The 15,672-nt window shown below is 42.4% G+C and overlaps 1 protein-coding gene across 1 annotated transcript; it reads right to left on the bottom strand.

Moving 5' to 3' along the window:
• Window positions 1-12,813: 12,813 nt before the first annotated feature.
• CITED2 (Cbp/p300 interacting transactivator with Glu/Asp rich carboxy-terminal domain 2) lies at window positions 12,814-15,253 on the bottom strand. Its single transcript, XM_036097898.2, has 2 exons — window positions 14,987-15,253; window positions 12,814-14,517 (listed from the first exon to the last, which is right to left on the bottom strand). Exon 2 carries the CDS (start codon window positions 14,507-14,509, stop codon window positions 13,694-13,696), a length of 816 nt encoding a protein of 271 aa, XP_035953791.1. The 5' UTR covers window positions 14,510-14,517; window positions 14,987-15,253; the 3' UTR covers window positions 12,814-13,693.
• Between the last annotated feature and the right edge of the window lie 419 nt (window positions 15,254-15,672).

The following is a 15,672-nucleotide window of genomic DNA, read 5'->3' as shown; positions in this document are numbered from 1 at the left end:
GAGTTGTCCTGAGGTGGGCCAAGGGAGCCAGGCCTTTGTATCAAACATTAAGCAGTCATTGGAGGCAGGCTGCCTTGGGAAAGGGATGTGACCTTGGGCGAAGTAATGAGACTGTCCTGAAGGAGAGTTGTCAGCCATGGGCTGTCTGCTGGCGGCCTTCCCAGCAACTGAGGGAATAGGCTCTTCAGTCCTGAAGGGAAATCTGGGCCGTATCCATTGCTGATTGTAATTACAATTAGTGGAAGAGGATGCTGGAAGCTTCATCTGAGAGGAAAAAAGTGTGTTTTACTGCTGGCACTTTATATACCTCATGTTGTTCATAAAAAAAGAACAGTTTTAAGTCACTCACTAGTATCGCTCTAAAATAGAAGTTCCCCTTCAAACATACATTTCAGTGACACATTGAAAAAAAACCCAAATGGAGATGAAACTTGGGTTAGTATGTATTAGTCAGGGTGATTTTGTTTCACGTAATTGAACCCAACTAAAATTAGTGCAGCAACAGGAAATTGTATTGTCTCATGTAACCAAACTCCAGGAAAGGCAAAATTGCAAGTAGACCTCAGGGACTTCGATGGTAACAGATCACTTTTTTGTCTCTGCTTCTCTCTTCATATTGTCTTCATTGTCGCAGACTCGCTTCTTCCACACAGCTGGAAATATGGCTCACAGCAGTTTCCAGGCTCAATTTCATCACTAGAGAGGGATTAAAACTTGATCTGTCTATCGTGGCGTTAAAAACTTCCTGGGAAAGGTTTTTACTGGGTCAAGTGTTATCTGTGGACAAATTAGCTGCAACCAGGAAGATAAGGTCCGATGATTGGTTCAATGGAGTCTATCTGGGTAGCCCTAACCAGTCGCTGTGGCCAAGTAAGATCATGGGCGTTCTCGAGTGGATGTACACGACTGGAATGCAGAAAGGGGCATTTTGTGGAACGGTCGGGCAAGCAATGAGTGGATAGAACAAAAGATGTCGTGTATTAGATTTCTCCTATCCCTTTGTTTCGATCTTACCGGACTATTGTTTTCTTTTTGGCTTTGTCATATGGGCCAGTGCATCTAATCATGGAAATAGACCACATAGCTAGCTATCAGTAAATTGTTCATAAATACTAGGTTCCGTTCATTTTGCACTGAGATTAATCATCTGCCAGCATGTACATGATTTTCTTGGTTCAGAGAGATTGTTTATTAATCATATTAACAAGGGGATTTTTAAGGGCTGGGGATATCTCATAGGAACAATGCACAGGCGGGTGTCATGGACACTGAATTGGGGAATCAGAAATCTGTTGGGGACAGACGTATCTTCTCTCTCCCTCTGTATTTGGGGTCATATGGTCTCTTAGTATTGCTTTGTTCTGACCCAGTATTCCTCTCCTGTGGACTTCTGCAAGCTAGTTTCTCTGGTCTTCAATATGAGTATATGACCCCAAAAGGGCATCCTGGGCTCACCTCAAGATGATTTCAGTTTAAACACCACTGTGATCTGACTGTAGTTTCTCTGTCTCTTGGTTGGAATTTTCCTGGCCAGCCAAGGTCCTAGCCTCTGGACAGCTACTTGCCTATGGTCCAATCATTCGTGTCATTGGGAGACAGGGTCATTGTGATATGAACATGACTGCTTAGATGAACCGTTTCAGTTGGCCTGAGTAATAGGATCAAATCTATATCTTAGAATAACTCTTCCTGAAGCAAGAGGCTTGGATGGTAGGGGGTAAAATCGGAGGAAGTGAGACCAGATAGGAAGTTATTGCGGTCTAAGTAAGAAATAGCGTCTGAACTAAGACAATAGGAGGGGGATGGAGAGGAGAATAATACAACAAAGGTGAAATGAATTCATTCACTCGTTGAGTCATTCATTTAATCAACAAATATTTATTAAGCACCTGCCATGTACCAGTATTCTTCTGGGTATAATGAACAACATAGACAAAAATTCCTATCCTCATAGGGCTCATAATTTAAAGTAGGGAGAGAATCCGGAAATAATTTGAATAAGTAAATTATGTATTATGCGAGATAGTGGTAAGTGCTATTCAGTTATGGTAGCTATTTATCAAATCACCCCAAAACTCTCCATTTTATGATGCTCATGGATTCTGTGGGACAGGAGTTCAGAAAGGGTACCAGGAGCATGGTTCGTCTCTGCTCTATAATATCTAACATCTGGGGCTCCTGCTGGAAAGACCTAACAGCTAAGGGCAACTCAATGCTGGAGTGTGGAAGCACGTGGAGGCATCTTCACTCACACTGGAGGTTGTTACTGCCTATCAGGTGGGAGCGTGTTGGCAGATGCACCTATACATGGCTTTTCTAAGTGGCCTGACTTCCTCATGGTATGACAGCTTCAGGATAGTTGGGCTTCTTATATTGCAGCTCAGGGGCCCGTGGGGAAAAACAGGAGGTAGTTTTCCATTTTAATTAATGTGGTCATTGAAAAAGCAAAGGGATGTTTAGGAAGGAGAGCACATTTCAGGCACAGAGACAGCAAGGGCAAATTGCATTGACCAATTAGATTGATGGGAGCTGAGGTGGATAAAAAGGAAGAAATCTAGGATTTCTAGACTTTTGGCTTGTGAATCTAAAAGCATGGTAGTTCCATTACCAGGAATGCAGCATAGGGGATAAGGGAGAGAGGACTGAATGAGTCTTGGACGTGATGTGCTTAAATGCTTATCAGAAGTCAGTGTGTATGTGTGTGTGTGTGTGTGTGTGTGTGTGTGTGTGTGTGTGTGTGTGTGGAAGGAGGCTGGGGCTGAAGATCCAGGTATTGGAATCCTCAGTGTTAGAACCCTTTCTAATGGTATCAGAACCTTTAGGAATTTATGGAATTGGCAAGTAGGGTGAGGTGAGAATTCTGGTGAACATCAATACTTAAGGGAAGAGCAAAGGGCTTAATATAAGACGTCAAACTGGACTGGCTTGAAAGATAAGGGGAGAAACAGAAGAGGGGAATGATTTAAGGGTCAGAGAAAGGCAGAGAAAGACCTAGCAACCTTCAAATCTCTTTCAGACTGGTGCACAAAAACCTACCACTCAAAACTTACTCCTTCAGTTTAAATGTTGTACTCTCTCCAGTTTCCCTCCTAAGATATAAGTGTTCCCAGCAGGGCAGAAAATTGAGCCACTGGTACCTGAGTGAAGGGAAGGCAGGGTGAGAGCACTTTGGAAAGGGAAGGGGATAGAGGGGTGGGGAAGTGGAGAGCTGTTCAAAGATAGCTTTTGTCCATTTCCAATTTCTATCAAGCTGTAGTGAGCAATGGTATGTGGGCAGAGCGTGTTGAGGTATCATTGGCTTATCTTTAATTTTGAGTTCTAATAGATCACATGGAACATTTTACATTCAATAAATAAAACAAACAGCAAGGGCAGGAAGCAAGGTCTTTTTTTTTTTTTTAATTTTATTATGTTATGTTAATCACCATACATTACATCATTAGTTTTTGATGTAGTGTTCCACGATCCATTGTTTTCGTATAACACCCAGTGCTCCACGCAGTACGTGCCCTCCTTAATACCCATCACCAGGCTAACCCATCCCCCAACCCCCTCCCCTCTAAAACCCTCAGTTTGTTTCTCAGAGTCCATAGTCTCTGATGGTTCATCTCTCCCTCCAATTCCCCCCCCTTCATTTTTCCCTTCCTTCTCCTAATGTCCTCCATGCTATTCCTTATGTTCCACAAATAAGTGAAACCATGTGATAATTGACTTTCTCTGCTTGACTTATTTCACTTAGCATAATCTCCTCCAGTCCCATCCATGTTGGTGTAAAAGTTGGGTATTCATCCTTTCTGATGGCTGAGTAATATTCCATTGTATATATGGACCACATCTTTATCCATTCGTCTGTTGAAGGGCATCTCGGCTCTTTCCACAGTTTGGCTATTGCGGACATTGCTGCTATGAACATTGGGGTGCATATGGCCCTTCTTTTCACTACATCTGTGTCTTTGGGGTAAATACCGAGGAGTGCAATTGCTGGGTCATAAGGTAGCTCTATTTTTAATTTTTTGAGGCACCTCCACACTGTTTTCCAAAGTGGCTGTACCAACTTGCATTCCCACCAACAGTGTAAGAGGGTTCCCCTTTCTCCACAACCTCTCCAACATTTGTTGTTTCTTTCCCTGTCCATTTTTGCCATTCTAACTGGTGTAAGGTGGTATCTCAGTGTGGTTTTGATTTGGATTTCCCTGATGGCTAATGATGATGAACATTTTTTCATGTGTCTGTTAGCCATTTGTATGTCTTCTTCAGAGAAGTGTCTTTTCATATCTTCTGCCCATTTTTTGACTTGATTATTTGTTTTTTGGGTGTTGAGTTTGAGAAGTTCTTTATAGATCTTGGATACCAGCCCTTTATCTGTAGTGTCATTTGCAAATATCTTCTCCCATTCTGTGGGTTGCCTCTTTGTTTTGTTGACTGTTTCCTTTGCTGTGCAGAAGCTTTTTATCTTGATGAAGTCCCAAAAGTTCATTTTTGCTTCTGTTTCACTAGCTTTTGGAGACGTATCCTGAAAGAAGTTGCTGTGGCCGATGTCAAAGAGGTTACTGCCTATGTTCTCCTCTAGGATTTTGATGGATTCCTGTCTCACATTGAGGTCTTTCATCCATTTTGAGTTTATCTTTGTGTATGGTGATAGAGAATGGTCGAGTTTCATTCTTCTGCATGTGGCTGTCCAATTTTCCCAGCACCATTTATTGAAGAGGCTGTCTTTTTTCCATTGCATGTTTTTTCCTGCTTTGTCAAAGATTATTTGACCATAGAGTTGAGGGTCCATATCTGGGTTCTCTATTCTGTTCCATTGGTCTGTATGTCTGTTTTTGTGCCAGTACCATGCCGTCTTGGTGATCACAGCTTTGTAATATAGGTTGAAATTGGGCAACATGATGCCCCCAGCTTTGTTTTTCTTTTTCAACATTTCCTTGGTGATTCGGGGTCTTTTCTGATTCCATAGAAATTTTAGGATTATTTGTTCCAGCACTTTGAAAAATGTCATTGGAATTTTGATCAGGATGGCATGGAAGGTATAGATTGCTCTGGGTAGCATAGACATTTTAACAATGTTTATTCTTCCGATCCATGAGCATGGAATATTTTTCCATCTTTTTGTGTCTTCTTCAATTTCTTTCATGAGTGTTCTGTAGTTCCTAGAGTATAGATCCTTTACCTCTTTGGTTATGTTTATTCCGAGGTATCTTATGGTTTTTGGTGCTATTGTAAATGGAATCTCTAATTTCTCTTTCTACAGTTGAGTTGTTAGTGTATAAGAAAGCAACTGATTTCTGTGCATTGATTTTGTATCCTGCCACATTACTGAATTGCTGTATGAGTTCTAGTAATTTGGGGGTGGAATCTTTTGGGTTTTCCACATAAAGTATCATGTCGTCTGCGAAAAGAGAGAGTTTGACTTCTTAGGAAGCAAGTTCTTTAAGCTTGTGACAATCGAATAGGTGACTTAAGTGTAAATATGAACTTATGGACCTTCAGCTACACCTAGTGGCCAAGTAGTGAAAGGAACAAATTTTAGTGTAATAGTTGATCATGATTCTTCATCTCCTTCCCCTTTACATGTCAGTCAATAATTATTTCTTGGGTAGTTATGTATTATAGTGTACAGTTTCCTCTGTATAACTATTTTCAATGACTCTATTTGTCATCTAGCTAAATAATTGATTCCCCAAACTGGAGGACTGTGGTGGTATAAAACAGAAAAGAGACTGTATGTGTTGGGAAGTCGAGGGAAAGGAAATAAAAGGGCACAGATGTGTACCTCTTACCTGCTTGAAAACTCACAGTGTCTAGCACCTGCTAGGTTCCTGTATTTTAGCTTTAATATAGGATTGTCTTTTCCAGAAAATAAACAACAATAACAGTGATGATGATGATGGTCCAGGAAGAGTTGTTTGAAGGAAAGAGAGCCCAAATATTTATTCTGCATCTGCTATTTATGAGCTTTGAAAAATGAAATTAACCTGTAAGAACATAGGGCAGAAACTGAATGAAGAATTGATCAAATTATTTTCAATACATAATATATATACTTCAACCACTGCATCAGCCAAGAATGTTGCATAGTCACTTGTGTCTTTGCAAGTGGCAATTTTTTGGCATTTGCTTACAGACTGAGAAATTTCAGTAGCCAACTCTAGTTTTTATGTGTTTATTATGGCAACGAAGGGGGACAGTTATAGAGATGATTCCAACCATTGAAGAGTTGACCTGAATAGCAACACATCCCCAGACTCACGTTTATCTTGGAAAACGAATGGCAGGAAGGGATGTAAAGATTTTGAAGAGGTTTTATCATATTCTACTGCAGTTTTCCAGAGGAAGAAAATGATAGGAATGGGTTTATGTTTCCTTCTTGAGAATTTGAATAGGGGATATATATTAATTAAACATATATCTTCATTTTACTGATGGAGAAACTTGAGCCAACAGTGATTAAGTTACCCAGCTATTTGGTTGCAGAGCTAAGACTACAACCCATGGTTTTTACTCCTCCTGTACTATTCTTTTTACTACGATTATTAATGGAAAATTTTTCTGTTTCCATAGAAGACCAAAGCAAGAGGAAGTGGGCTTGTACCTCTATGAAGAAAGTTTAGATAGATTGAGGAAGCTTATTTAAGTGTAAAGTAACTAAATACTATATTTTCTTTATTTTGAGATGTGTCTATTTTTGGCATGCTAATATTCTGAAGTCAGCCTGACTCTTTTATGAACAATGTTAAATCATAGTTGCTTCCAGGCAGCGTGTCAAGTTGTGAGGTGGTTCTGTTTACGTGGGAGAATCTAGCCATTGACATTCTGATTTAATAGGTTATGAAATTGACAAAGCTAAGGTGTTCCCTTAATTTGCGAAAGAAACTTTACTATCCAGCAATCTGTAATTCAATTAAATAAAAAACAAAATAAAAATTTAAATCACTGGTACTATTTCATTTGACTTGAAGTGTGAACGAGAAGGGATTAGGCAGACTCACCACCTACGCTACTCTTGCGCTGTTGGGGCTGAACAAGAAGAATCTTTAGACTGGATGTGAGAAGTGTAGACCCAAATGTTGTGAATCCCAAAAATAAATGGTATGTCACTGTACGAATAGCTCCGTGTCATAGTTGTGTTAGTATACTTCATCATTTGCGTACATATAATGTAGTGCTTTTTTTTTTTTTTTTTTCCTGCAGCACATTATTAAATTGACTGATGAGCTTACAATCATGACATCCAAGAGTAAGACTAATTTGGTTTAGAACGGTAGTGTTATGTATTAGAAGCAAGGTCTGGAAAACCACTCAGCCTCCTACCAGCTGTATTGCCCTTGAGCAGCTTACTTCCTCTCCAAATAACAGTTTCTTTATCTAATACTGGAATAATGACATGAGTCTTGTAGGAATATTGTGAGGATCAAATAAGATTCCGTACATAAAGTGCCCATCACCATGCCTGTCCCATAGTAGGTGCTCAGCAAAGTCAGCTCAGTCATAGGAAGCTTAACAAAATAATTTGTTAAATAATGCTGGCTGAAGGGTGAATTTCTCTGGTTTGGTAAAAATCATGTAGCCTAAACAGTGTTTCTTACCAGTTTAAAGTCCATGCCCCATCAGTCAAGAAGATTTTTAAAAAGTCCTACTGAAATAATATGTATTTAAATATTTTCCCAAAGACATGATAGTATGGAATATGTTTTTTCAAGTTACTGTCCTACACCTTCTCCCCATTCTGATCTGCCTCCTAGAGGGGTGGCCCAACCTAGCTGAGAATCTTTGTCCTAAAGCATGGTAGCAGACAGGGATCTAAGAAACATTTAGATATTTATTTTAGGTTCATATTAAGAGCATAGCAGTTCAATTACTTTTCACCTACTGACTCCATCGTCCACATATTTGCTAAACACATAAGATTAAGAGAAGAAATATGGAACTAGCCATCATTTGGCATCCAAGATCTTCCTTCAAAGAGTTCACCAAAATAAGTGTATCAAGGCAATATTTACAAGGTGACTTAAGGATTTTTATGAACAATTTTAAGTACTATGTGTTTGTCAGCATGGAGATATGGTCATGAAGCAAAGGGGGAACAACAACAACAAAAAAAGGTGGGTTACCAGAAATTAAAAAAGCTCTATGGTCAAGCTAGTTAAAGAAACCACAAGGCCAGATTTTCTATCAGTCCCTAGGGAGACACAAAGAGAAAAGGCTTCAATAGCCCTGATCACATTTCCTCCACTCTAGCATCCTGTCCCCTACAAGTGTTCATAAAATAATATCACACCCTGGAGTTGGCTGTCCTCTGACAACTTTTTTTCTGGTTTCATGCGAGTTTGACTTTTACTCAAGCCTAAATCTCGCTCCCCACCCGGCTTTTAAGAATAGACCGGCAGGATTCTTTAGCACTATGAACTTTTCAAAAGCCACTCGCCTATTTGCATATCTCCTGCGAAGCAGAGCACTCTAACCTTGGCTGGCCACAAGGCCCTTTGGAGCCAGAATCCCTTGTCTGCTTTGTTCAGCAACCCGAAATGTGATCAAGGAACCGGCCCACTGGAGAGGGAAGAAGGGGAAGGATTTCAGGGTGGATCACATTGGTGATACCACAGGAAAATGCCAAGAACCCTGTGAAGCATTGTCCTCACCCACGTTGATCCCTGCCTCACTAATCTTTCAGATTAGCTCAGCCTCATGAAAACCAACAGCCTATAAAGCTAGTCATCATACTCATCGTTCACCTTGTGTCTGCTTTAGTTCACTCTGCATGTCTTGGTGTAGCCAAGGAGAATTCTCAAAAAGGACCCCAGCTGGCTCCTGGGGCTGGCTCTGACAACTTCAATGCTCATCTTGGGGACAGAAGTAGCTGATAAGGATCCACGCACTAAGGAGCCATTACTTGCTCTGAGATCCAATGGAAGGTGTTGGTTGATATTCTCTTTCCCAAGGACCCACATGGATTCAGATCCTCAACACAGGAGACCCCAATTGCTCTTAGCCTTTCTTTTATTATGTTCATAAATAGCAAAATACTGTGGGAATTCACACCAACAGCTCTTAGTGTATTTTCAGTTCATTATTTAGCCTTCCTTATGAATTTAAGTTCTCCAACGAGGGGGAAAAGTTCTTTATTTCGGGTGTCTTAAAATTTCTCAAAAATGTATGTGAGTCTTATTTAGTATAAAGCAAACTACAACTATTTATGAGCAGTACAGCATTTGATAGAGAAATGTCTTTATATTTCTTTTTCCAATTTAAATGAGAAGTATTGCTACCAGGAAAAACAGAATCATTTCTCTCCTCGCTGGATAAAAATAGGTCAAGTAATTTAAGCCAGTCCATGGCAATTAAAATTCTGACATTGCCACTGTTTCTTCTATTCTGGGGGGAAAAGACAAACAGAACACATGATAATAGGGGCTCATTGGCTAAGTCACTTGATGTGCTACCTCTTGTTCTTGCTTCAACCTGCCTGGGAGCTCTGATTGGGATGATAGTGGTACAGGACCAAAATGATAAACACCATCTCTGAAGCTGTGTAACACCTCTTTTGTGCTAGCAAAACAATACGGTCAGAGAGGAGAAAATTGCCAATGGCTTGGGTCCTAAATTCTTTGAATTCTAAATTTATTTATTTTTTGGAGACAATGTTATCTGCCAAGCTTATTTTAAAGTAAATTTTACTGAAGTAATTAGACAGCAGCACTCATTCTCATTAAACATCCTGTGGCCCTTTCACAAGATTAGAGCCTGTGACTTGGTCACATTCCAGCACAGATAACTGCATTCTGCATTCCTAGAGAGTTCCCTCCACCTCTCCAAACCCTTACCATCAGATGCATTGATATTTGCACTTGTGCCAGACCAACAGTGCTGATGTGAGGGTGCAGGGTATTAGCTTTAACTGACGGGCGAAAGCATTGCTCATTATACTTTGATAAAAGAAATTCCCTTAACCAATGCCTATTTTGAAATGTGAGGCAAATCTCAACTATGTACATTTCGTCATAAGTTAAGGTCTTTGGTAAGTAAAACACTCTTATTTGCATCAAGGGAGTTTACTTTGGGATCTTCTTTGCTAAAAATTGTGTTGCTCAAATATGTACTGTTTGCTTCAAGAAAGAAAACGAAGCATTCAGAAATGGTAAACAAACAATAAAACAACAACAACAACAAAATCTCTCTTGGGCAAATGGCTTTCCTTTGACCTTCTAAATAAATTCCACAAGGGGGCGAAAACACCTAATGGTCTGGGACTGCAAAGTTTATATTTCAAAGCCGGCCACCCATAATAGATTAGTGGATTAATATTTTGCTCTAAAGGATCTGGCCTTTAATGTTGACATCAATTTATAGCTATCCCAGGCGTTTACAGTAGTAAAAGTCATGGAGACCATAAACTTCACAATAGATGTCAGCCTTCTGGTACTAGTGGTCTAGCCTAGCACCCCATAAACAGTGGTGATTAGGTAACTGTCCTTCAAAGGCCCATCCATAGTTGTCACGGCTTTATCAGCTCCAGCAAAAATACTGCCACCAGGATTTTAGCAGCCACAAGGCAGAGGGACAAGTTTTTATCAATGTGTTATTTTTCTGACATGTTTCTATGATGTTCTTGCTTATCATTGATCTCATCTTGGAAAAATCAAACGTGGAGTGTCTATTTGTGGGCAAAGCTTAAAGAACAGAAGCTCTCTTGTACCATATTAGAACTTTTTGAAAAACAGCCAAGGTACAGAGGTCAAATTTCCCCATATGCTATAAGCAACTTGGTAGAAAGCAAGACCACAAAAGGTTTTGCAAATGTCCGCCAGTAGCCCGGTGATCTAGGTCACTGTACAGGTTTCATTAATCAGGTTGTTCAAACAAGGAGTTATTTTTCCTCTGCTTAAGAGACCTGCCGATATCACATAGAATCTGCTCAATTGTTGATCAAGAAAGAGTTTTCATGAAACAGAGGTCATTCAAATGAACGGGGTTGGGGGAGGGTTGTATTTGCACTGAGGAGAAATTGTGCTTTTAAAAACCCAGCTCCTCTGTTTGAGTCCTCTGTTCTGGCAGAGATGGGCTCAGGATCTAATAATAGTTCCTTGGGCTCTGCATCTCCCATACGTGTTCCGGTGTTAGAGCAGCGGGGAGGAATTTAGGGACAGAGCAGGTGTTGTGGCTTATTTCCTGGCACAATAAATGGTGAAGGGTGGTGGCAAGACTATTCTTTTGCGTCTTTCTTTATGCAAAAAGAAAAAAAAAAAAACCCATGCCTCCAATAGCTTTCCTTTTTTCCTGGCACAAGTGAAAAAGAACATGAATTGCTGTACTAGTATGTATGCAAACATATTTTTTCACTTGAGCCTCTGGAAAAAAGAAAAGAAAAACTTACTGCGAAAATGCTTAGCCGGGAAGATTTACTGCTGATTGCAGATTTAGTATTGACATATTTTAGCTGAAGAAAACTTCAGCTCGAACTATTAATGTGGGAAATCTGGATGAGTTTTTAAAAAATGGGGTGAAGAGTTTCAAATGATTTTATATTTTCAAAGAAATTATTTATTTAGAACATAATTTTGAATAAGGAAGTGTCAGTTACAGAGGTATCAAGATCCCAGTGGAGTGTGCATCTTAATTTTAATGGCTTGTCTTGCAAATAGAATTATAGAATGTAGGTGATCTGAATTATTCCGAAACCAGCCTTTCTGCCAGACTCACTGTAATTTAATACCTCTGTGTTTCCTTCTCTGATTTTTTTATTATGAAATATGGGATTTAAGATTAGAATCTGAGAGTCTAAATGAAATGCTCTTTTAAATATTATTTGTGAGATTTTCCTCCAACTCTATTTCTTTACTTCTCCAGTGGGTCAAATATAAAAGACTGTGTTCTTTCTTGAATGTAGATGTATTGTTCTTATAAGATAAGCTAGGAAAACATGAAAGGGAAAACAAAATTCCATCTTCAAACTGGGATAACTTGAGAATTTAACAATATGACTTTTTACTTGATTATATAAGGCAAAACTCGACACCTACTTAACCATAATTATGTCTTCTTGATAACACACTTAGGTAAAATTAAAACAATCTTATCCTTATGTCCTTTGCACCCCTTGCCTGTTAACAGAAAAAGCTCAGAATTCTGGAGAACAGGGCATGCTTGAGAGGGAACATCTTGTGAACTGTAATTTGACCTTTGAATCAACCTCCCTGTGTAAATTTTAAATATTATAGAACAAAATAGAAAGCCTCAAGGTGGAATTCTGCCCCCTCTTCCTCTTAGGACTATAAACCAGTCAGAAGCTATTTCAGAGATTAAGCTAGAAAATGTGTGCCTCTCCTTAGGACTTTCGCTGAGAAATAAAATTCGTCACTAGAGATAAAGGTAGATTTATGTTTAATGCCATCCTCATCAATCTCCCAGCATATTATCCCTATCTACCTTCATTTACGTAGTTGAATCAGGTATAACCAGAAACACTTGGTTCCCCCCCCACACACACTGTGAAAAAAATATTTATGATATTTAATGGTACAAACCTAACTCTGGAGTACACTTGAAAATGATGGCAATTAAGAAAAAAAATGCTCTTGGACAACTTTGCAGCTTCTGATTAAACCACACCAAGAGGCATGTTACAATGGTAACAATGAAGCATTATGCCAATTATGTTAAATCCTGCTCTCCACTTAAGCTCATCATGACCTGTTTTAGTGTCCTGTAATTTATCCTTTGGAATGCTTACTCTCATCAATAAAGTGTTTAACTTAAAGAGGGAAAGAAAAGCCACCGAAAGGAACCACCCCCCCCAAATGACTTCTAGAAAACAAGTATTTCTTAACTTTTTATTGACATTGGCAAATTAAAATAGAATAAATTAACAAGTATTTTTTCAAAAAAATGTTTTGTACAAAAATACTGTCAAAATTTCCTAAAAAGCTTTCAACACAGTAGTATCTTTTCATGTACTGAATATAACTATTAGCACAGTGTCAAAAATGTTGAAGACAGAAACAAAATAAAAATCTGTGAAATGTTTGCCACTGACGACATTCCACACCCTATTATTGTCTGTACATATGGGGGAGGGGACAGCCAACTTGAAAGTGAACAGTATGACTTTTCCTGATCCAGAACGGTTTGGCCCACATCTGTTTAATCTTCCAGTTTAGCATATTAAAAAAAATTAGTCTGTACTCAAATGCATAGTTTAAAAAATGAAGCGAGATGGCAGAGTTTGTGCAGTAATATCTGCCCTTCAAAGTTCATGCAACCAACTAATGCAATTTTTCCTTTCACTCGTAAATCTGAATGCAGTTCAGTCATTTGAAACCATCTACAAAATCCACAAGATTAAGCAGTTTGCCAAGATTAATATCTAACAGTTGAGCACTGGAGAAAGTGAGGAAATAAGGAGTAAAAACAAACAACAAAAAAGACCAAGTTAGCTAGATATTTCAACTACATAAGGGAGGTGAATGTCAAGGCTACAAAAACGAAACAAAAACAGAAAAAAAAAAGTGGCAGCAATTTTTTTTAAACCAATTTGTACAAGTTTATAGTTTACTTTGTTTCCAAGTTCTCAAACCTTTCAAGATCTGAAAAGTGAGATACTGTGTCTAAGGGAATGTTTTTTAATTCACACCGAAGTTGTGGGGGGGGGGGGCGGGGGGGAAGGGTTTGATTTCTTTTCGCCGGGGTTTCGGTCAAGTCAACAGCTTACTCTGCTGGGCTGCTGTTTGCACACGAAGTCCGTCATAAAATCAAACTCGTTTTGCCCCAGCCAGAGTTCGGGCAGCTCCTTGATGCGGTCCAAACCCATTTCTATCACTAAGGACATAAGCACTTCCTCGTCGATGAAATCAGTGTCTATGACATTGGGCGGCAGCATTGCAGCAGGGACGTGGGCCACGGAGGCGGGCATGTTGCTGCCGCTGCCGCCGCCGCCGCCGCTGCTGCCGCTGCCCGCGCCGCCACCCGAGGTGCCGCCGGAGCCGCCGGGGGTGCTGCTGCCGCCCGAGCCGCCGGGGGTGCTGCTGCCGCCGCTGTGCTTGGGGTTGCAATCTCGGAAGTGCTGGTTTGTCCCGTTCATCTGGTGGCCTGCAGCAGGGTGCAAATCCGGCATGTAGTGGTTGTGGGGGTAGGGGTGATGGTTGAAATACTGGTTGTTGAGCTTCTGCAGCTGCATGCTGGCCGGCAGGGAGCCTCCCTGGCTGGCCACCGGGGGGCCCATGAACTGGGAGTTGTTAAACCTGGCTGCGGGGGCCAGCGCGCTCGGGGGGTGCCCGCCGTTCACAGTCCCCGGCCCCATCGCATGCCTGATGCCGCTCGTGGCATTCATGTTGCCCGCGCCGTAGTGTATGTGCTCGCCCATCAGGGCGTTGAAGGCGTGTTGGGGCTGCTGCTGCTGGTGGTGATGGGGGCTCGGGAACTGCCCCATGCCCATGCGATGGGCAGGGTGGTGGTGCAGCCCGTTGGTGCCGTCGGGGAAGCGCCCGTGGTTCATGGCCATCATATGGTCTGCCATTTCCAGTCCTGCAAGTAAAAAGGGCAGACGGTAAGACCCGCGCCACACGTGCAGCCCACCACGGCGCACCCCACTTTTTCTCGCCTCTGCCCCCCTAGGCTCCCCGGACGCACGTCGGCTGCGAAATCGCTCGCTCTCCCCGGGATCCTACTAGTAGCCTGTGCACCCGGGCTCGCCACCACGGCGGACCTGCCAACCCACAACAGAGCTGGGCGCTGAACAAACAGCCCCTTCCCCTGCGGATCGTGCGGGCGGACCCGAGCCCACACCCCCCTCTGCTCCCCGAAGTCGCCTAATAAAGGAAGTGCCCCGTAGCCCTGCCGCGAACTTCAGGCATTAAATCAGCCCTCCTCATCCTGTTGTTGCACATCCTGTTGTTATTCCCCAGCTCCGCCTCACGCTCTTCCTCCGGGCAAACCCAGCCCTCGGAGGACTGGGCTGGCAGGCGCCCCAGCCAGCTTCGCCCGCCGCGCTTACCTTCCGTCTTTGCGATTTCTGCTCCGAAGACCGAGGGCGGGATCGTCGGGTCCAGGACCGGCTCAGCAGCACATAGAGGGGGCCTTCCTGGTGTGCAGGGCGCTCGCTGTCGCGATGTCGGCAAGGAGGTCTTGCAGTGGCCGCTGGGGCAGAATCGGAGCCGTTCCCTTTTATTTCCCCTCTGCTGCCCTCACAGCTCGGTAAGACCGCCCGGCAGCTGCCAACAATGAGCTGTGTTTCTTAGGGCTTTGGCCACAGTTAATATAAGGGATTTCAGGAAGGGCGGAGCGAGCCTCCCGGGTGGGCGGCGGCAAAACGCGGACTCCGGAGCCCCGGGCACGCCGGACCGGGTAGGCGAGCCGCGTCCCCGCGGCCAGAGGCACGTGCGCAGAGGCTGCGGGCCCAGGCGCCGCCTCGCTGCCGCGGGCTCTGGTTTCCATGCGCCCCAGAAACGCGGGACCAGCCCGGCGGCTCCTGCAGCTGGGAGAAAATGCCCCCTGGACCCCTAGCCCCAAAGTAGCGCCTGCCCTGAGAGGAGCGAGGAAAATGCACCGCTCCCCTCTGGTCGGATCCCCCACCCCCAGCTCTCCCGCTCGGCTCACCTAGCGATCTGAGGTGCCTTCTAGGGGAAAAGGGGATTCTCTCAGCGCCCCCTTCCTCCATAGTGCCCTTCTGCCTCCCCGGCT

This window comes from Halichoerus grypus, chromosome 9 (assembly GCF_964656455.1).
Source record: "Halichoerus grypus chromosome 9, mHalGry1.hap1.1, whole genome shotgun sequence".
In the NCBI taxonomy this organism is placed as follows: domain Eukaryota; kingdom Metazoa; phylum Chordata; class Mammalia; order Carnivora; family Phocidae; genus Halichoerus; species Halichoerus grypus.
This window is presented reverse-complemented; position numbering and strand designations above follow the sequence as displayed.

Coding starts and splice junctions, on each gene's coding strand:
- CITED2 (XM_036097898.2), bottom strand. CDS start 14,509: ATGGCAGACCATATGATGGCCATGAACCACGGGCGCTTCCCCGACGGC.